The sequence below is a fragment of the Papio anubis genome, chromosome 7 (assembly GCF_008728515.1).
Source record: "Papio anubis isolate 15944 chromosome 7, Panubis1.0, whole genome shotgun sequence".
Taxonomy (NCBI): domain Eukaryota; kingdom Metazoa; phylum Chordata; class Mammalia; order Primates; family Cercopithecidae; genus Papio; species Papio anubis.
The window spans coordinates 113,757,503-113,778,629 of record NC_044982.1 but is presented as its reverse complement, the minus strand read 5'-3'; the positions used below and the strand labels follow the sequence as shown (position 1 = coordinate 113,778,629).

General features: G+C 45.6%; 1 protein-coding gene across 3 annotated transcripts; it reads right to left on the bottom strand.

The window, feature by feature from the left end:
• Positions 1–1,249: 1,249 nt before the first annotated feature.
• On the bottom strand, positions 1,250–20,856 carry COX5A (cytochrome c oxidase subunit 5A). 3 transcript variants are annotated; one of them, XM_009210650.1, is made up of 5 exons: positions 20,608–20,856; positions 11,610–11,726; positions 8,206–8,327; positions 4,677–4,799; positions 1,250–1,417 (listed from the first exon to the last, which is right to left on the bottom strand). In XM_009210650.1, the coding sequence occupies exons 1-4, from the start codon at positions 20,705–20,707 to the stop codon at positions 4,686–4,688; spliced, it is 453 nt and encodes a 150-aa protein (XP_009208914.1). In that variant the 5' UTR covers positions 20,708–20,856; the 3' UTR covers positions 1,250–1,417; positions 4,677–4,685. The 3 variants fall into 3 exon arrangements, with proteins under 3 accessions (XP_009208914.1, XP_031523612.1, NP_001266444.1); XM_031667752.1 differs by lacking the exon at positions 20,608–20,856 and adding an exon at positions 20,382–20,517; NM_001279515.1 differs by lacking the exon at positions 1,250–1,417 and having other exon boundaries at positions 4,686–4,799; positions 20,608–20,707.
• Between the last annotated feature and the right edge of the window lie 271 nt (positions 20,857–21,127).

Genomic DNA, 21,127 nt, shown 5'->3' with positions numbered 1-21,127 from the left:
GAAGACCATCACAGCATTTATCTCACCCTCATAGATAACTGTGAACCTATGTTCCTTCCTTTGCTCCTCCCATGACATGAGGAACAGAGACCATTTTTACTCATTTTGCAGTGAGGAAGAAAGCACTGGCCCACAGTGGGACCAAACCTAAGAACCACAGCCTACCAACTATACATTAAACGTATGTGCCATTTTAGTTTATTTCACATTTCTACTTCTTAAAAACTGGGCAGGGGGGTTTTATAAAAGGTCTCAAAGTATTAGAACTTCACCAAAACTGATTTTAATTACAGTCCCTTACATGGCTCTAGGAGAGAAGATATCTGAATTTTTTTTTTTCTTGAGACAGAGTCTTGCTCTGTCACCCAGTCTGGAGTGCAGTGGTGCGATCTTGGCTCAGTGCAAGCTCCGCCTCCCAGGTTCATGCCATTCTCCTGCCTCAGCCTCCCGAGTAGCTGGGACTACAGGCACCTGCCACCACGCCCAGCTAATTTTTTGTATTTTTACTAGAGACGGGGTTTCACCGTGTTAGCCAGGATGGTCTCAGTATCCTGACCTCATGATCCGCCTGCCTGGGCCTCCCAAAGTGCTGGGATTACAGGCATGAGCCACCACGCCTGGCCAGACATCTGAATTTCAAGCTAATATTAATCCGATTTCCCTGACACTGCAGTCTGGACTGGCTATACTGGAAGTGACCCAGATCTAGAACCTCTTTATCCAGCAACTAGTTCTAGTATTATGGTGCTTCTAACACAAGCAGGATTTGTTTTACTCAGCTGTTTAATCAGAATGCCTCCAAATTTACAAAGCAAATGTTTTAATATCCAAGGCTAATACACCACTGCAAGGGAAGAACAGGTAGGGAAGGAAAGGAGCACTAAGAGAGGAACACACCATAAGAGGGCTTGGCTACTGCATAGCACATCCTCAAGACTATCTCAGTGACCACTTTTAAACATCATTAAAACCTGTTTTGGAAAGGTACACAATTTGATCCATCCCCACAGACAACCAGTCCCCTAAGTCTAGGGTGTCAACAAGAAAATTCTATATAAACGACTTCTGGCTTTCAGCTACTTTACCAGCTAGGGCACCCAAACATATTAATGAAACTGATTTTCATGTCAGATGATTTCCAGAGAATTAACACAGTTCTCTCAGCATGTGAGAGGCCAACAAAACCATGAAACCAATACGGCACTTAATTTTCTGCTTATTAATGCAAACACATGAAACAAATACCTAATTTCAGTTCAAACTCATTTCCCTTTTATTAAAGTCCAAGTTACCATTACATGGCTTGGTACTCAATAAAGGAAAACTTGTTCAAATAAGGTAATATGTTATCATCAGTATTTCCAGGTAACTGTTCACACTCAAGTAGCAGTGTCAATAAATCCGTGGGGAAGCCCATCTGTAAGAGAAAACACAAAGAATTAGCCGGGAAAAGAATAAAGAAAAGGTAGAAATCTTTTAAAAATAACCATTAGCGCTACAACCAGGGAAATTACCGTCTCTCTGTACCCTTTACTGCTCTTACTTAATCCTGCCTACTGTCAACCCACAAGGGACTAGCTTTGTGGTTTTTTTGTTGTTTATACCATTGGTACTTCCTTCCCAATCAGAAAAGCACTCAGTAGTTGCCATTTTTCTCTTTTTTTTTTGAGACGGAGTCTGGCTCTGTCGTCCAGGCTGGAGTGCAGTGGCCAGATCTCAGCTCACTGCAAGCTCCGCCTCCTGGGTTTACGCCATTCTCCTGCCTCAGCCTCCCGAGTAGCTGGGACTACAGGCACCCGCCACCTCGCCTGGCTAGTTTTTTGTATTTTTTAGTAGAAACGGGGTTTCACCATGTTAGCCAGGATGGTCTCGATCTCCTGACCTCGTGATTCGCCCGTCTCGGCCTCCCAAAGTGCTGGGATTACAGGCTTGAGCCACCGTGCCCGGCCTGCCATTTTTCAAAAATATTTTTTTTTGGGCCAGACACAGTGGCTCACGCCTGTAATGCCAGCACTTTGGGAAGACGAGGCGAGTAGATTGCTTGAGCTTAGCAGTTCGAGACCACTCTGGGCAACACGGTGAAACCCCGTCTCTACTAAAATACAAAAAATTAGCCTGGTGTAGTGGCCCACGCCTGTGGTCCCAGCTACTCGGGAGGCTAAGGCACAAGAATCGCTTCAACCGGGAGGCGGAGGTTGCAATGGGCCAAGATCGCTTCATTGCACTCTAGCATGGACAACAGAGCAAGACTCTGTCTCCAAAAAAAAAGAAAAAAAAAAAGAAAAAGAAAAAGTCAGTATAGCTAGAATATATCTTACATAAAAAAGATCTCCTAGACCCCTCGGAATAATACTAAATAAAACTAAAACAAACTTTTAGGAGTCTATTATAGAATATGAACCACAGGGCCAGACACGGTGGCTCACACCTATAATCCCAGCACTTTGGGATGCTGAGGCAGGCGGATCACCTGAAGTCAGGAGTTCAAGACCAGACTGGCCAACATGGCGAAACCCGGTCTCTAATAAAAATACAAAAATGAACCGGGCATGGTGGTGGGCACTTGTAATCCCAGCTACTAGGGAGGCTGACGCATGAGAATTGTTTGAACCTGAGAGGCAGAGGTTGCAGTGAGCAGAGGTCGTGCCACTACACTCCAGCCTGGATGACAGAGTGAGACTCCGTCTCAAAACAACAACAACAAAACAAGCAAGCAAGAGCTTCAAAAGTATAACTAGGAAAATTTCCATTCTGCACAACTAGTTTTCTGTAAGTACTCATAGAAGTCAAAACCATTGCATATATTATAAAGATGAGCTACTTCAGGGAGGCTGTGCTGGTGAGGAGGGGGACAAAGATAAAATGAAAAGACCATTGCTTTTGGCTCACACCTGAAACCCAAATAATTTGGAAGGCCAAGGTGGAGGGATCACTTGAGCCCAGGAGTTTGAGAACAGCCTGGGCAACATTGTGAGACCCTGTCTCTATAACAAAATTAAAAATAAATAAATTAATTAAATAAAAGCAAACAAAAATACCACTCCTTTAAAGCAAGCTTTAGCCGGGCGCGGTGGCTCACGCCTGTAATCCCAGCACTTTGGGAGGCCGAGGCGGGCGGATCACAAGGTCAGGAGATCGAGACCACGGTGAAACCCCGTCTCTACTAAAAATACAAAAAATTAGCCGGGCGCGGTGGCGGGCGCCTGTAGTCCCAGCTACTCAGGAGGCTGAGGCAGGAGAATGGCGTGAACCCGGGAGGCGGAGCTTGCAGTGAGCCGAGATCGCGCCACTGCACTCCAGCCTGGGCGACAGAGCGAGACTCCGTCTCAAAAAAAAAAAAAAAAAAAAAAAAAGCAAGCTTTAAAACGAGATCCCAGCTGGGCACGGTGGCTCACACCTGTAATCCCAGCACTTTGGGAGGCTAAGGTGGGTGGATCACCTGAGGTCAGGATTTCAAGACCAGCCTGGCCAACATGGTGAAACCCAGTCTCTACTAAAAATACAAAAATTAGCCAGGCATGGTGGCTCATGCCTGTAAGCTCAGCTACTTAGGAGGCTGAGGTACAAGAATCAGTTTGAACCTGGGAGGCGGAGGTTCAGTGAGCCAAGATCGTGCCCCTGCACTCCAGCCTGGGTGACAGAGTGAGACTCTGTCTCAAAAAAAAAAAAAAAAAATCCTAAAAGTAGATGACAAAGTTTTAGGCATTTTCTGTTCAGTTTCTCAACAGGAAGACTGAATATAAAAATTCCTTGAATTCTGAGTATTTTTGTTTGTAGTATGTACGTATGTATGTATGTATGTATGTATTTAATTAACTAACAGAGACAGGGTCTCACTATGTTGCTCAGGCCGGTCTCAAACTCCTCAACTCAAGCAATCCTCCCACCTTAGCCTCCCAAAATGCTGAGCTTACAGTCATGAGCCATTGTTGCCAGCCAAGTTCTTCTTTTTTTTTTGGAGACACAGTCTTACTCTTGTCACCCAGGCTGGAGTACAATGGCGCAGTCTCGGCTCACTGCAACCTCTGCCTCCTGGGTTCAAGCGATTCTCCTGCCTTGGCCTCCCGAGTAGCTAGGACTAAAGGCGCATGCCACCACACTCGGCTAAATTTTGTATTTTTAGTAGAGACAAGGTTTCACCATGCTGGTCTTGAACTCCTCACCTTGTGATCTGCCCGCCTTGGCCTCCCAAAAAGCTGCGATTACAGGCGTGAGCCACAGTGCCCACCCCAAACAGAAATACTTTAAAAACACCAAAGCAAATGTGGCAACAATAAAAGTATCTGAAAATCTGGATATGTGTACACAGACTCCCTGTACTATGCTACTGTTTATGGCTAAAATATTTTATAAAGATTTTTCTTTAATTAAGGTGGCTTTTGCCTTTATACCCGTAAGAAAACAATGATGCCAGGCACAGTGGCTCAAGCCTGTAATCCCAGCACTTTGGGAGGCCAAGGCAGGCAGATCACGAGGTCAGGGGTTTGAGACCAGCTTGGCCAACATGGTGAAACCCTGTCTCTACTAAAAAATACAAAAACTAGCCAGGTGAGGTGGCATGCATCCTGTAGTCCCTAACAAGAACACTGAAAGGTCTTACCACAGCACACTTAAATGTCATCCACCCACACCTCTCTGGATTGTCTTCCTGCCTTCTTCAGTGGTTTCTCGCTTACCCATGGGGTTTACACTTTGTCAAGGCCCAGTTCCTCCGGAGTGGAGATTCCCAGTTCATTTAAAGTTGGTCTAAGTTCCTGGATGACATAGGGGTAGATTTCCTTATGAGGTCCTGCTTTGTCCTGATGGCAAAAAGAATATTCACATTTAACTCTCAAAAGCCATGTCTATTAATTCATGAAATGAACTTAAAAAATGCTTTTAATTACATATGCAGAGGCAAGCAGGGCAGAATTAATAATACAGGTCATCAGCTGGGCGCAGTGGCTCATGCCTATAATCCCAGCACTTTGGGAGGCCGAGGCAGGTGGATCACTTGAGGTCAGGAGTTTGAGACCAGCCTGGCCAACATGGTGAAACCCCATCTCTACTAAAAATACAAAAATCAGCCAGGTGTAGTGGCACATGCCTGTAACCTCAGCTACTTGGGAGGCTGAGACAGGAGAATCGGCTTGAACCTGGGAGGCAGAGGTTGCAGTGGGTCGAGATCACGCCACTGCACTCCAGGCTGGGTGACCGAACAAGACTGTCTCAAAAAAAAAAAAAAAAGGTCATCTACTTTTAAGTTAACACATTTGTTCAATAAATAGGGCAACTTGCTGGGTGCTGTGGCTCATGCCTGTAATTCCAGCACTTTGGGAGGCCGACGCAGGTGGATCACAAGGTCAGGAGTTTGAGACCATCCTGACCAACATGGTGAAACCCGGTCTCTACTAAAAATACAAAAATTTGCCGGGTGTGGTGGCATGCCCCTGTAATCCCAGCTACTTGGGATTGCTTGAACCAGGGAGGCAGAGGTTGGAGTGAGCTGAGATCGTGGCACTGCACTCCAGCCTGGGTGACAGAGCAAGACTCCGTCTCAAAAAAATAAAAAATTAAATAAATAAATAAATAAATAAAAATAAAGAGGGCAACTTATATATGTACTGTTCAAGGGAGGTTTTTGAGATACCTTGAGAATAACTGCAATTGGACTAAATCCAGAAAAAACATCTTAAAGTCTAGAATTACTGGAAAAGAAGGTAGTGATGACAGAAATTTGTGAAGGCAATTAGACATGCCCAGCAGGCAACACGAATAATTAAGTTAACACGGGAAAAGTTTTTTCATTTGCTTCCAATTTGAGACCCTAACTGAATTAACTACCAGTGTTGAATGGATTGATAGCCTACAGAACCCTTAATTATCTTACCCATTATAGATAAAGTAATGTCACACTTTCGTAGTTAACAGACCTTGAGTTTCTTTTTTTACAGACCATAGTATCTTTTCATGGAAAGCTGTACTTTGAGAATACATATATCCAGGGCTGGAGACTATTCACTGTTATAGTTACACCTGTGCTGTCACAAGATTCCTCAGAAATTAATAAAAAGTCAAAAGAACTAAGAAAGTGTCGGCCGGGCGTGGTGGCTCATGACTAATCCCAGCACTTTGGGAGGCTGAGGTGGGCGGATCAACTGAGGTTGGGAGTTTGAGACCAGCCTGACCAACATGGAGAAACCCCGTCTCTTAAAAATACAAAATTAGCCAGGCGTGGTAAAATTTGTCTGTAATCCCAGGTACACGGGAGGCTGAGGCAGGAGAATCGCTTGAACTTGGTAGGTGGTGGTTGCAGAGAGCCAAGATCACGCCATTGCACTCCAGCCTGGGCAACAAGAGTGAAACTCTGTCTCAAAAAAACAAAAAAAAGTGCCAAGTTGCTCTTCTTCTGCCTTCAAAAAACTCTAGAGCTCCTTAATTGTACTTTTTAAAATTGTATTTTTAAAAATGCAATGTATTTATTACAAAAAAACTCAGCCGGGCAGCGTGGCTCACGCCTGTAATCCCACCACTTTGGGAGGCTGAGGTGGTGGATCACCTGAGGTCAGGAGTTCAAGATCAGCCTGACCAACCTGGTGAAACCCCATCTCTATTAAAAAATAAAAAAAACTAGCTGGGCGTGGTGGCGGGTGCCTGTAATCCCAGCTATTCGGGAGGTTGAGGCAGAAGAATCACTTGAACCCAGGAGACAGACATGGCAGTGAGCTAAGATCACGCCACTACACTCTAGACCGGGCGACAGAGCAAGACTCTGTCTCAAAAAAATATATAAACTCAGAAATTATAACCAAATAAGAGGGAGGAAAATTGGTATATATCCTCCTATGTTTTAATATAATGTATATGTATTTTTTTGAGATGGAGTTTCTCTCATTTTTATTTTTTTTCTGAGACAAGAGTCTGGCTCTGTCGCCCAGGCTGGAGTGTAGTGGCACAATCTCTGCAAGCTCCGCTTCCTGGGTTCATGCCATTCTCCTGCCTCAGGCGCCTGCCACCATGCCTAGCTAATTTTTTGTATTTCTTTTTGTAGAGACGGGGTTTCACCATGTTGGCCAGGATGGTCTCGATCTCCTGACCTCATGATCCGCCCGCCTCGGCCTCCCAAAGTGCTGGGATTACAGGCGTGAGTCACTGCACCCGGCCGAGACGGAGTTTTTCTTTCTTGTTGCCCAGGCTGGAGTGCAATGGTGCCATCTTGGCTCACTGTAACCTCTGCCTCCTGAGTTCAAGCAATTCTCCTTCTTCAGCCTCCCGAGTTGCTGGGATTATAGGCATGTACCACCATGCCCGGCTAACTTTTTATTTTCAGTAGAGATGGGGTTTCTCCATGTTGGTCAGGCTGGTCTCGAACTCCTGACCTCAGGGGATCCACCCACCTCCATCTCCCAAAATTGCTGGGATTACAGGCATGAGCCACCGCGCCCAGCAGACGCAAATATGTTTAAAGTCAAACACATTTCTACAGTATCAATAGTTGTGTAGTATAACCAGTTCTGGGAAGTTACCTCTTAAGAATTTCTAACATTTCTTATGACAAATAGCAAGAAGATGAATACACTTTGTAGTTAAATCTTTATATACCCTTAATTGTTCCTTGATAAATTCTTTTTTTTTTTAAGAGACGGAGTTTCTCTCTTGTTGCCCAGGCTGGAGTGCAATGGCGCGATCTCAGCTCACTGCTACCTCCGCCTCCCGGGTTCAAGTGATTCTCCTGCCTCAGCCTCGCGAGTAGCTGGGATTACAAGCATGCACCACCACGCCCGGCTAATTCTGTATCTCTAATAGAGATAGGTTTCTCCATGTTGGCCAGGCTGGTCTCAAACTCCTGACGTCAGGTGATCCACCCGCCTCAGCCTCCCAAAGTACTGGGATTACAGGCGTGAACCACCATACACGGCCAAGATAAATTCTAAAAAAAAAAAAAAAAAAAAAAAAAAGAAAAAGAAAAAGAGAGAGAGAAAAGAAAAAAGATAAATTCTTAAATGGAATTGCTGAACAAAAGTGTGTCATGTACAATTTGTAAGGCCTTGAATAAATGCTGCCAAAGTAGCCTCTAGAAAGATTTTAACTGCAATGTACATTCCTTCTAGTTATATAAAGACTCATTTTAGGCATTTTAACCAATTCAAAAATATAGAATATGCTGATACCTCAGCAATAGCCCACTCATTTACAGAACAATTTTAGCATTATTATTTCACTGACCTTAACAGCCTCTAGGATACGAACTGTACTAGCAAAATCATTTAACCGTCTGCATGCCCGCAAAGCAGCATCAATGATTTTGGGCTCTGGAACCAGATCATAGGTAGCAAGTGTGTTTATCCCTGCAAAATTAAAAAGAAGGGCCATGTCAACCTCAAAGAGCCTCACTTAAACTATAAGTTATTTACATTTTTACTGAATCACTGACGTATGATCTTATGTGTCTGGGTCTCCATTCTCTTATCTATAAAATGAGAGAAATCTACCTTTAACAAATTCTAGATAATAAGATCACAGTGGATCTCCCTAAGTGAATTAATGGAAAGAAAGCACGCAACAGCATGCAGATTGAAGGAAAAAACCCTGAGTTTTTTTTTCCTTCTTTGAGACCAAGTTTTGCTTTTGCTGCCCAGGCTGGAGTGCGATGGCGTGATCTCAGCTCACCACAACCTCTGCCTCCCGGGTTCAAGCGATTCTCCTGTCTCAGCCTCCTGAGTAGCTGGGATTACAGGTGTGTGCCACCACGCCCAGCTAATTTTGTATTTTTAATAGAACAGGCGTTTCTCCATGTTGGTCAGGCTGGTCTCAAACTCCCGACCTCAGGTGATCTGCCTGCCTTGGCCTCCCAAAATGTTGTGATTACAGGCGTGAGCCACAGCTCCTGGCCATAAAAAACCCTAAGAGTTTTCTTAAATGCAAACACTATTTTCATAATAATTAGCTGGTTTCTTTTCAAACAAGAGAGTCATTTTCAACTCCTAACTTTCTTTCTGGAGACGGAGTCTTGCTCTTTCGCCCAGGATGGAGTTCAGTGGCTCCACCTCAGCTCACTGCAACCTCTGCCACCCAGGTTCAAGCGATTATCCTGCCTCAGCCTACGAAGTAGCTGGGATTACAGGCGGGTGCCACCACGCCCAGTTAATTTTCGTATTTTTAGTAGAGACGGGGTTTCAGCATCTTGACCCAGCTGGTCTTGAACTCCTGACCTCGTGATCCACCTGCGCTGGCCTCCCAAAGTGCTGGGATTACAGGTGTAAGTCACCCCACCCAGCCCTCCTATCTTTAGCTCTTAGTACAATGAACACGTTTTGGATGCTTTAAAAGAGCTTCAAGTCTGGGCCCAGTAGCTCACCTGAGGTTTGGAGTTCAAGACCAGCCTGACCAACATGGAGAAACCCATCTCTATTAAAGATACAGAATTAGCCAGGCGTGGTGGCGCATGCCTGTAATCCCAGCACTTTGGGAGGCTGAGGTGGGCAGATCACCTGAGGTTTGGAGTTCAAGACCAGCCTGGCCAACATGGAGAAACCTATCTCTATTAGAGATACAGAATTAGCCGGGCGTGGTGGTGCATGCTTGTAATCCCAGCTACTCGCGAGGCTGAGGCAGGAGAATCACTTGAACCCGGGAGGTGGAGGTTGCAGTGAGCTGAGATCGTGCCATTGCACTCTAGCCTGGGCAATAAGAGAAACTCAGTCTCACACAAAACAAACAAACAAAAAACCAAAATAAAAGAGATTCAACTGGAAAATAGCCTAAAAACAGGCAGATAAATGAGTAAGGAGAGTTAATGAAGCCTAAATGAGGACATTAAGGAGATATTATAGAGAAACATTAGTATACAGACTCATAAACATTCAACCAGAAAATGACTGGGCATGATTACTTTCAGATCTGCACAAAATGACACATCATAAAATTTAAGATTCTTTTAATGGGAACACATAATTGTTCTTTTTATTATTTCTACTCCAGATTGTTCAGTAAGAATTCTACTGGTTGTAGCAAAAGGGAATCATTACATTTCTGCAGAGAAGTTTAAAGCATTTAGGTTTCTTGCTTTTATTACTTTAAAATACTTAAACAAAGGATACCAGTGAATATGATGCAGTCATTGAGATTGAATTTTTGGTCTGAGATAAATTACCCTACACTTAATACAATTTACTCATGCTAAGTGTGCATCTGCAAATTGAGGAAACACAAGTTCTAACTTACTTACTTATTCAGGGCAAAACAATGCAAAAATAATAAAAAACCTAAACCATCACCCAAAGGGGAAGGGAACCAAATGACTGCTTTGTGTAAATTTTTTTTTTTTTTGAGACGGAGTCTCGCTCTGTCGCCCAGTGGAGTGCAGTGGCCGGATCTCAGCTCACTGCAAGCTCCACCTCCCGGGTTTACGCCATTCTCCTGCCTCAGCCTCCCGAGTAGCTGGGACTACAGGTGCCCACCACCACGCCCGGCTAGGTTTTTGCATTTTTTTAGTAGAGACGGGGTTTCACCGTGTTAGCCAGGATGGTCTTGATCTCCTGACCTCGTGATCCACCCGTCTTGGCCTCCCAAAATCCCAAAGTGCTGGGATTATAGGCTTGAGCCACCGTGCCCGGCCTAATCTTTTTTTTTTTTGAGACGGAGTCTCACTCTGTCGTCCAGGCTGGAGTGCAGTAGCACGATCTCAGCTCACTGCAAGCTCTGCCTCCTGGGTTCACGCCATTCTCCTGCTTCAGCCTCCCAAATAGCTGGGACTACAGGCGCCCGCCACCACGCCCGGCTAATTGTTTTGTATTTTTAGTAGAGACATGGTTTCACTGTGTTAGCCTGGATGGTCTCAATCTCCTGACCTCGTGATCCGCCTGCCTCGGCCTCCCAAGGTGCTGGGATTACAGGCGTGAGCCACCACGCCTGGCCTGTGTAAATTCTTTTTTTTTTTTTTTTTTTTTGAGACTAGTCTGGCTCTGTCGCCCAGGCTGGAGTGCAGTGGCCGGATCTCAGCTCACTGCAAGCTCCGCCTCCCGGGTTTACGCCATTCTCCTGCCTCAGCCTCCCGAGTAGCTGGGACCACAGGCGCCCGCCACTTCGCCCGGCTAGTTTTTTTGTATTTTTTAGTAGAGACGGGGTTTCACCGTGTTAGCCAGGATGGTCTCGATCTCCTGACCTCGTGATCCACCCGTCTCGGCCTCCCAAAGTGCTGGGATTACAGGCTTGAGCCACCGCGCCCGGCCGTAAATTCTTTGAAATGTACAAAACTGTTACCTTTTGCTCATCTAGCCTTATTGCTATAGCAGTGGTTTTCAGGAGACACTGGGTAATGTCTAGAGACATTTTTGGTGGTCACATGGTATGAGTGTGTACGTACTGGCTTCTAGCAGGTAGAGGCCAAAGGTGATGCTAAACATCCTACAGTATAAAGGACAGTCCCCTACAACAAAGAATTATCTGGCCCAAAATGTCAATAGTGCTGCCTTAAAATCCTGCTTTGTAGGTAACTTTCCTAACTGAAAGTTGCATGGAGTAACTAGTTTAAATGATGCATGTTTTCAAAACAGTTGCTCTCAATAAAGGGGCAGAAGCAGTTCATATTTACACACAAAAATAGACAAATATGTTTATGTTCCAATTACCTTTACGCAATTCCCAGGCATCTATATCTGGCTTGTTGAAGTATGTTACCCAGCGAGCATCAAACTCCTCATCTGTCTCATATGACCCATGAGAATAGCAGCGAACTGACTGGATAGCTACAATGTGAAAGAACCATAACTTCAATGTACACAAACAGTACTTGATATATCTTGTTTAATGCATTAAATTTTGAGTCGACTATATATGTTGTGGCAGATAAAATATTCAACAGGTCAAAGGAAGTACATCTTATACATTGATATAGAAAGATATCTTTAAAATTAAGCAAATAAAACCAAGTAGAACAAAAAGTATTACATAGGCATGTTTATACTTTTCTCCCTTATGTATAATACTAGCTTGAAATTATTAACAGTGGTTCCCTCTGATTTTAAATTAACAGTGATTATCTGTGAGAGGTAAAAACTACTTTATATACTTCCATATTGTTTGAATTTTTACACGTAACCAGAGTATTAATCCCTAAGTAAAAATGTCCCAGGTGGCCGGGCGCGGTGGCTCAAGCCTGTAATCCCAGCACTTTGGGAGGCCGAGACGGGCGGATCACGAGGTCAGGAGATCGAGACCATCCTGGCTAACATGATGAAACCCCATCTCTACTAAAAAATACAAAAAACTAGCCGGGCGAGTTGGCGGGCGCCTGTAGTCCCAGCTACTCGGGAGGCTGAGGCAGGAGAATGGCGTGAACCCAGGAGGCGGAGCTTGCAGTGAGCTGAGATCGCGCCACTGCACTCCAGCCTGGGCGACAGAGCGAGACTCCGTCTCAACAACAACAACAACAACAACAAAAAAAGGTCCCAGGTGGGCATAGTGGGGCACACATCTGTAGTCCCAGCTACTCAGAGGCTGAGGCAGGAAGATTGCCCAAGCCCAGGAGTTCAATGTTGTAGGGTGCTAACAATATGACAGCACCTGAGAAAACAGCTATTGCATTCCAGCCTTGGCAACACAGCGACACTCCACCTCTAGAAAGTAAGAATAGGGCCGGGCGCGGTGGCTCACGCCCTTAATCCCAGCACTTTGGGAGGCTGAGGTGGGCGGACCATGAGGTCAGGAGTTCGAGACCATCCTGGCTAACATGGTGAAATCCCGTCTCTATTAAAAATACAAAAAATCAGCCGGACGTGGTGGCGGGCGCCTGTAGTCCCAGCTACTCGGGAGGCTGAGGCAGGAGAATGGCGTGAACCTGGGAGGCGGAGGTTGCAGTGAGCCGAGATCGCATCACTGCACTCCGGCCTGGGCGACAGAGCGAGACTCTGTCTCAAAAAAAACAAAAACAAAAACAAAAAACTAAGAATAGTCTGGGCGCAGTGGCTTACACCTGTAATCCCAGCACTTTGGGAGGCCGAGGCGGGCAGATCACGAGGTCATGAGATCAAGACTATCCTGGCCAACATGGTGAAACCCCATCTCTTTTAAAAGTGCAAACATTAGTTGGGTGTGGTGGCACATGCCTGCAGTTCCAGCAACTTGGTAGGCTAAAGCAGGGGCATTGCTTGAACTCGGGAGGCATAGGTTCAGTGAGCCGAGATCACGTTACTGCTCTCCAGCCTGGTGACAGAGCGAGACTCTGCCTTAAAAAAAAAAAAAAGGCCGGGCGCGGTGGCTCAAGCCTGTAATCCCAGCACTTTGGGAGGCCGAGACAGGCGGATCACGAGGTCAGGAGATCGAGACCATCCTGGCTAACACGGTGAAACCCCGTCTCTACTAAAAAAATACAAAAAACTAGCCGGGCGAGGTGGCGGCGCCTGTGGTCCCAGCTACTCGGGAGGCTGAGGCAGGAGAATGGCGGGAACCCGGGAGGCGGAGCTTGCAGTGAGCTGAGACCCGGCCACAGCACTCCAGCCTGGCATACAGAGCCGAGACCTGCCTCAAAAAAAAAAAAAAAAGAAACAAAACAAAACAAAACAAAAACACAAAAAGCAACAACAACAACAAAAAACTAAGAATAATGCTAATGTCCGTTCAAGTTCTTTTTTTTGAGACAGGCTCTCGCTTCTGTTGATGCCCAGGCTGGAGTGCAGTGGTGCAATCACAGCTCACTGCAGCCTCAAACGCTTTGAGCTCAAGCATTCCTTCCACCCTTGCCTCCCAAAGTGCTGAGATTACAGGTGTGAGCCACCAGCCCTGGCCCCATTCAAGTTCTTAAACAAACGTATATACTTCATTGACACATTACAAAAAAAAAATTTCATGTTATTATATTCCAAAATAAATTACACATCCTAACAAATTACACATACAAATTGCTTTATCAAACTATTTGATAGTCCCTTCCCTAAAGATTCTGATAAATCCCCTAAGGGAATATACACTCTAATCTATACCTAATACAAAATAGCTGTTTTATAAGGAATGATATGTTGGGCTGGGCGCAGCGGCTCACACCTGTAATCCCAGCACTTTGGGAGGCTGAGACGGGTGGATCACCTGAGGTCAGGAGTTTGTGGCCAGCCTGATCAACATGGTGAAGCCCTGTCTCTACTAAAAATACAAAAATTAGCTGGGCATGATGACAGGCGCCTGTAATCTCAGCTATGCGGGAGACTGAGGCAGGAGAATCGCTCGAACCCGGGAGGCGGAGGTTGAGGTGAGCTGAGATCACGCCATTGTACTTCAGCCTGGGCGACACAGCAAGACTCCGTCTCAAAGAAAAAGAGAAATATTTTAAATGTAACACTGTCAAGAAAACAGGATACACAACTATTTTCATGTGTTTTTTTGCCTGCAGCATTCTGAAGGCTAGGAGAGACTCCCAATCAATACATCCTTTACAGTATGGTATGAAAATCATTTCCTTTTTTTTTTTTTGGAGATCGAGAGTCTCATTCTGTAACCCAGGCTGACATGCAGTGGAACAATCTCAGTTCACTGCAACCTCTGCCTCCTGGATTCAGGTTATTCTCCTGCCTCAGCCTTCTGAGTAGCTAAGACTACAGGTGTGTGCCACCACGCCTGGCTAATTTTTGTATTTTGAGTAGAGACGGGATTTGACCATGTTGCCCAAGCTGGTCTCGAACTCCTGACCTCCAGTGATCTGCCCACCTCAGCCTCCCAAAATGCTGGGATTACAGACGTGAGCCACTGCACCCGGCTCCATTTTTTCTTTCCTCTTGTCAAATGGACACTGAATTGAGTTTGGAAATCTGAATTCCTTCTGAACAGCCTCTGCAACAGGTAGGGGGATAAGAGGAGGCAGAAAATTTTATCTTGGGGTATTGGATGCAGCACAGCCTAGAGCCCAGATACCTCTAGGCTCTTCACTCTCACTGTTTGACCCTGGAAAATTAACTGAAGTTTCATTTTCCTTATCTGTAAAATGGGGACACTACCCGCCTTAGCAGATTATAAAGATTAAATGTGAAAACAAGTAGGTTAACACTATGCACCAGTAAGTATTAAACAAATGGTAGCTATAAACTAATCCTTATCTAAAAATGTCTTTGTTGATTGTCTATTTATAGAAATCATAACTTAAAGAAATGAAACCTATCTCAAATCACATTTCCTACTATCTGTTTTAGATATGTGTGGTGTAACTTCTAGTTAAGACTTAAAGTATTTTCACTTATTTACTTTTAGAGATGGGGGTCTTGATATGTTGCCCAGGCTGGTCTTGAACTCCTAGCCTCAAGGAATCCTACCACTTCGGCCTCCCAAAGTACTAGAATTACAGGCGTGAGCTACCGTGCCCAGCTTTAACATATATATATATATATATATATATATATATATAGTTTTTTTTTTAAACTTCACCCAGAAACCTCTCAACATTGTTGTTCTAAGAATATTCTGAAATTTAAATGTTAGTAATATCCTACATATCTTTAATGCAGTAACGGGCAGGAGGAAGAGTAGGAAAAAAACCAAAGCAGAAAAGATCTTCCCAGAGACCTAAATTACCTACATAATCCAAGCCCAGAATGAAGTGGAATATGTACATAAATGGACTAGAAGTGAATACGTTTTAATTTCTTTTTTTTTTTTTTTTTTTTTTTTGAGACAGAGTCTCACCCTGTTGCCCAGGCTGGAGTGCAATGGCACAATTTTGGCTCACTGCAACCTCAACCTCCAGGTTCAAGTGATTCTCCTGCCTTAGCCTCCCGAGTAGCTGGGATTATAGGCATGTGCCACCACATCAGGATAATTTTTTGTAACTTTAGTAGAGACGAGGTTTCACCATGTTGGTCAGGCTGGTCTCGAACTCTTGACCTCATGATCTGCCTGCCTCAGCCTCCCAAAGTGCTGGGATTGCAGGCATGAGCCACCGTACCCGGCCTTAATTTCTACAACAAAAATGGATCTCCACACCTAAATATATCTGGTAAGTGCGAACATTTAATCAAAACTACATGAATACTGAATAAGTCTCACAAGACTAATATACAAATTTAATATATCAGAAAACAAGGCCAGGTGCGGTGGCTCAAAAAAAAAATATATATATATATACACACACACACACACACACACAGATTAGAACAACCGTCTAACACACTACTATCAAGAACTTAGGGCCAGAAGCAGCGGCACTAGCCTGGGAGACAGAGTGAGACCCTGTCTCAAAAAAAAATGTATGAGCTACCTTTTTCAAAAGCTAAAGCTAGCCTTAACTGAATACTTAAAATGCAAATATAAAATGATACAATCACTTTGGAAGACTGTTTAAGCAGTTTCTTATCAAGTTAAACACAAACCTACCATATAACACAGTAATTCCACTTCTAAGTATTTACCCAATAAAAGGTCTACGTACTCCTTCCCTAGAGGTAATTACCTGTCCTATCCAGAACACTGCTTCATGATAAGCGCAATTCCTTTTGTTCACTGCTGGGCATGGATTTGACTACATGAGTGCAATTCTTTGTTTCCTAACTGTGAATAAGATGACCAGCAACAGCAACTCCAAATCAAGGAGATCACCACCTTCAAGGATTTGATCACATGTCTTCTGGAAGCCAAATTACAAACTGGTTCTATTACAAAAACTCTTTTATAAAACAGACCAGGCACGGTGGATCACGCCTGTAATCCCAGAACTTTGAGAGGCCAAGGCAGGATCGCTTGATGCCAGGACTGAGAGACCAGCTTGGGCAACAGAGACCCCCACTCTCTACAAAAAACTTTAAAAATTAGCGGGGTTTGGTGGTCCCACCTACTCAGGAGGCTGAGGCAGGAGGATCCCTCGAGCCCAGGGCAACAAAGCTGCAATGAGCTATGACTGCACCACTCTACTCCAGCCCAAGTGAAAGAGCAATACTCTCTATCAAATAAATTAAAATAAATAAAAATTTTAAAACCCATACATCTCTTTCTGAAGGGGTAAAACAGACTCTCCCCACACGATTTAAATTATATTGTTAAATCCAGTCATGGGGAGAGCAGGATCTATTCTATTAGCTATGGACACATCCTCCACATGCTTAATATTTTTTTAGGTAAACTATACTAGCATTCTCTGCCCCACACACCCCACACCACTTAAGAACAGGATCTCCACCTAGTATTGAAGCTTGTAAGGCAAATTATTTTGGAAAACAATTACTCAGAGCTTTTACGTAACCTGAAAGTTCTAAAGAAAGAAAAAAGAAGCAGCTGTGAAAAATGAGGACATTTTTAGGGCTTCATTCTAAAAAGCTATTTCTAACACTGCTTTTTGGCATTCAGTTAAGCACTCCATTTAAAAACAAAAAAGGCGGGCCAGGCGCGGTGGCTCAAGCCTGTAATCCCAGCACTTTGGGAGGCCGAGATGGGCGGATCACGAGGTCAAGAGATCGAGACCATCCTGGCTAACATGGTGAAACCCCGTCTCCACTAAAAAATACAAAAAACTAGCCGGGCGAGGTGGCAGGCGCCTGTAGTTCCAGCTACTCAGGAGGCTGAGGCAGGAGAATGGCGTAAACCCGGGAGGCAGAGCTTGCAGTGAGCTGAGATCTGGCCACTGCACTCCAGCCTGGGCGACGGAGCGAGACTCCGACTCAAAAAAACAAATAAATAAATAAAAACAAAAAAGGCTAATATATATAGAAAAATAAAAGGGCTCATTAATCCTTCAGGTTTAAATTTAGTTAAATAGGATAGTTTTCCATTTAATACATAATCAACCCAGACAGGCCCAAAGAATGAACATTTTGGTGGTGGTAACTCTAGGAATGAGGGCACATTAACGAGTTATTGAGGCCAGCCACAGTGGCTCTCGCTTGTAATCCCAGCACTTTGGGAGGCTGAGGTGGAAGGATGACTTGAGCCCAGGAGGTCAAGGCTGCAGTGAGCTGTGCCAACTGCACTGTAGCCTGCATAACAGAGTGAGACCCTGTCTCAAAAACAAAAAGAACAAAAAAAAAAACAAAAAAAAGTAATCCCAGGACTTTGGGAAGCTGGAGGCACTCCTGAGCCCAGGAGTTCCCAGACCAGCCTGGGCAACATAGGGAGATACTGTTTCTATGAAAAATATGAAAAATAAAACTGGTGGGGCACCCTTGTGGTCCCAGCAACTTGGGAGACAGAGGCAGGAGGATGAGTTAAGTCCCAGGAGGTCAAGGCTGCAGTGAGCTGTGATGGTGCCACTGCACTCCAGCCTAGGCAACACAGTGAAACTATCTCCAGAAAAAAAAAAATTAATTAAAAAAAAATTTTTTTTTTGAGATGGCGTCTCACTCTGTTGCACAGACTAGAGTGCAGTGGCGCAATCTCAGCTCGCTGCAACCTCTGCCTCCCAGGTTCAAGCAATTCTCCTGCCTTAGCCTCCCAAGTAGCTGGGACCACAGGTGCATGCCACCGCACCTGGCTAATTTTTGGATTTTTAGTAGAGACTGGTTTCACCCTGTTCAGGCTGGTCTCGAACTCCTGACCTCAGGTGATCCACCCACCACAATCTCCCAAAGTGCTGGGATTACAGGCATGAGCCACTGTGCCCGGATGAAAAATGTAAATTGTACTGTTACTTTAGCAAAACACAAAATCTGAACAAACATCAGGATGGCCCAAACATAACTATAAGAAACAAAAATGGTTCCACCATTAAAAAGGAGTCAGTTTCGGCCAGGCGTGGTGGCTCATGCCTGTAATCCCAGCACTTTGGGAGGTTGAGGCAGGTGGATCACCTGACGTCAGGAGTTCGAGACCAGCCTGACCAACACGGTGAAACCCCGTCTCTACTAAAAACACAAAAATTAGCCGGGCATGGTGGCAGGTGCCTGTAACCTCAGCTACTCTGGAGGCTGAGGCAGGAGAATCGCTTGAGCTGAGACCACACTATTGCACTCCAGCTTGGGCAACAAGAACGAAACTCCGTCTCAAAAAAAAAAAAAAAAAAAAACCAAAAAAACAAACAAACAAGAATTCAGTTTCCCAAGATGGATTTTGGTTTCCTTTTCTATACAATAAAATGGTCTCCACGATCTCTAAAGCACACTCTAGGTTGGCTGCAGTGGCTCATGCCTATAACCCCAAACTTTGGGAGGCTGAGGTGGGAGGATCACCTGAGCCCAGGAGTTCAACATAGGGACACTCCGTCTCTACTTTAAAAATAAACAAAAATAAAGTACCCTCCAGCCTTACGGTTCTATGACAAATGATAAAAGATAAAGTCTAAAATGAATGAAGCAAAACATATTATTTAGGTTCTGAAGTGTTAAAACACTTAGTCAAGGCAACAACCTTATTAGTTTTGAGTTTCTGAATTCTTTTTTTTCTTTTTGGAGATGGAGTCTCGCTCTGTCGCCCAGGCTGGAGTGCAATGGCGCGATCTCGGCTCACTGCCACCTCCGCCTCTCAGGTTCAAGCGATTCTTGTGCCTCAGCCTCCCGAGTAGCTGGGATTACAGGGGCATACCACCACACCCAGCTAAATTTTTTTGTATTTTTAGTAGAGACAGGGTTTCTCCATGTTGGCCAGGCTGGTCTTGAACTCCTGACCTCAGGTGATCCGCCCGCCTCGACCTCCCAAAGTGCTGGGATTACAGGCATGAGCCACTGCGCCCGGCCGAGTTCTTTTTTAAATTAACTTCAGCATACCCTGAAATGAATTTCTGAGTTCTTATGTTTAAATATGCATGCACAGTTTCCAGTGATGCGGGTTCAAAAATAAAATATAATATGGATGCATCGGAGCTAAATTTCAAAATGTAGCTTATATAATCATCACGGACCAAGAGCGAAGTACAATTACTGTAATTATTCTACGGTGGTGGACTCAAAATCTCCCAGTACACATATAAGGGGAAAGAAAGTAAGAATCAGCAGCACGTCTCATACTCCAGCAATCAGGCTTCTATTCCAAAGGGGAAAAAACAAGAAGCGTTCCTATGCTTGCAAAACCCAGTATTCCCGAGTCTGTGGCATTCAATTTTCAAAAGAGTGATATTTTTATCATAAGCCCTATCAAAACTTCCGGAGATCAGGAAACAACCACACACGTCGATCTATTTTAAACGTGGAAGAATGAGAACGTGGCACAGCAGTCCCTAAAAATGACAGAAAAGGCTGTGAAGGTGACACACTAAACGCTAACCGAGAAATGTCTGATTAAAAAGTATAATTCTGTGTTCCTCACGGAAGCATATTGTATTCTCGGACCCTGAGCGGCGCGCCCGAAGGCTCAATGTCACCTTCGCCGAGGCGCTGCAGGCCGGCGGCGGCCACTCTCGGTCAGGCGGCCGCAGGGTCGGCGCCGGGGCAGGGTCATGGCCCGGGAACCGAAGGGGAGCGCTGCGTCCCCTCCTCGGCGCTCACAGTAGGTCCACATCTGACCTGTCCGCGGTGGCAGAGCCAGGAAGTTGCCCGGAGGGAGGCCCCGGGGGACCGCTCTCAGGTCCTCCACTACTCGAAGCGGCGGCCAGGGCGGCCCGCGGTCACAGGGTTCAGTAACCATTGTAGGCAAGGGCTGGGCCGGGGACAGCCCGCCCCGGAGTGGCGGCGGGGGCCCAGGTCACCGCAAGGACACGAGGGCGCGGGCAGTGGCAAGCAGGGACCTTACCCGCGGCGGGGCCGGGGGTCCGGGCGGAGTGCAGCAGGCCTCGAGGGCCGGCCCAGGTGGTGGCGGCCACAGCGCAGCGGCGGAGAGCGGCGCCCAGCATGACGGCGATGGCGGCGCGCAGGCTGAGGGTAAAGAGAAGCCGGTGTGAGCTCGCGGGTTACTCCGGAGCTAGCGGGGGCCGGACAGGCGCACGGCGGGCGGAGCACGTAGGCCCGCCCACTGCGACTCTGGCGCGTGGGTGAGAAGGGCCACCGTGCGGCCGCCGGCGGGCTACGGCGGCGCGCCGAGGACAAACTGTTAGCCTGGCGTCCCGCCTTGTCTCTTGTCAGGTGACCTGCAGCCGCCATCCTGGAAGTAGGAATGGAGGCGAGGGAGGAGCAACCGACTGTGCACTTTTTCGAGTCAGGCCCAGGAGGGCACTTAATCACCTCAAAATAGGAATGACAGCAATAACAACAAACTATAATAAAAATACCTACTTTGCGGCCGGGCGCGGTGGCTCACGCCTGTAATCCCAGCA

Excerpts from the sequence above, each read along its gene's own strand:
- COX5A (XM_031667752.1), bottom strand. The coding sequence starts at position 20,502 with ATGGTTACTGAACCCTGTGACCGCGGGCCGCCCTGGCCGCCGCTTCGA. Across the intron at positions 11,727-20,381 it reads GGCTCTGCCACCGCGGACAG|CTATCCAGTCAGTTCGCTGC; the intron begins GTCAGATGTGGA and ends TTCACATTGTAG. Across the intron at positions 8,328-11,609 it reads TGCCTGGGAATTGCGTAAAG|GGATAAACACACTTGCTACC; the intron begins GTAATTGGAACA and ends TTAATTTTGCAG.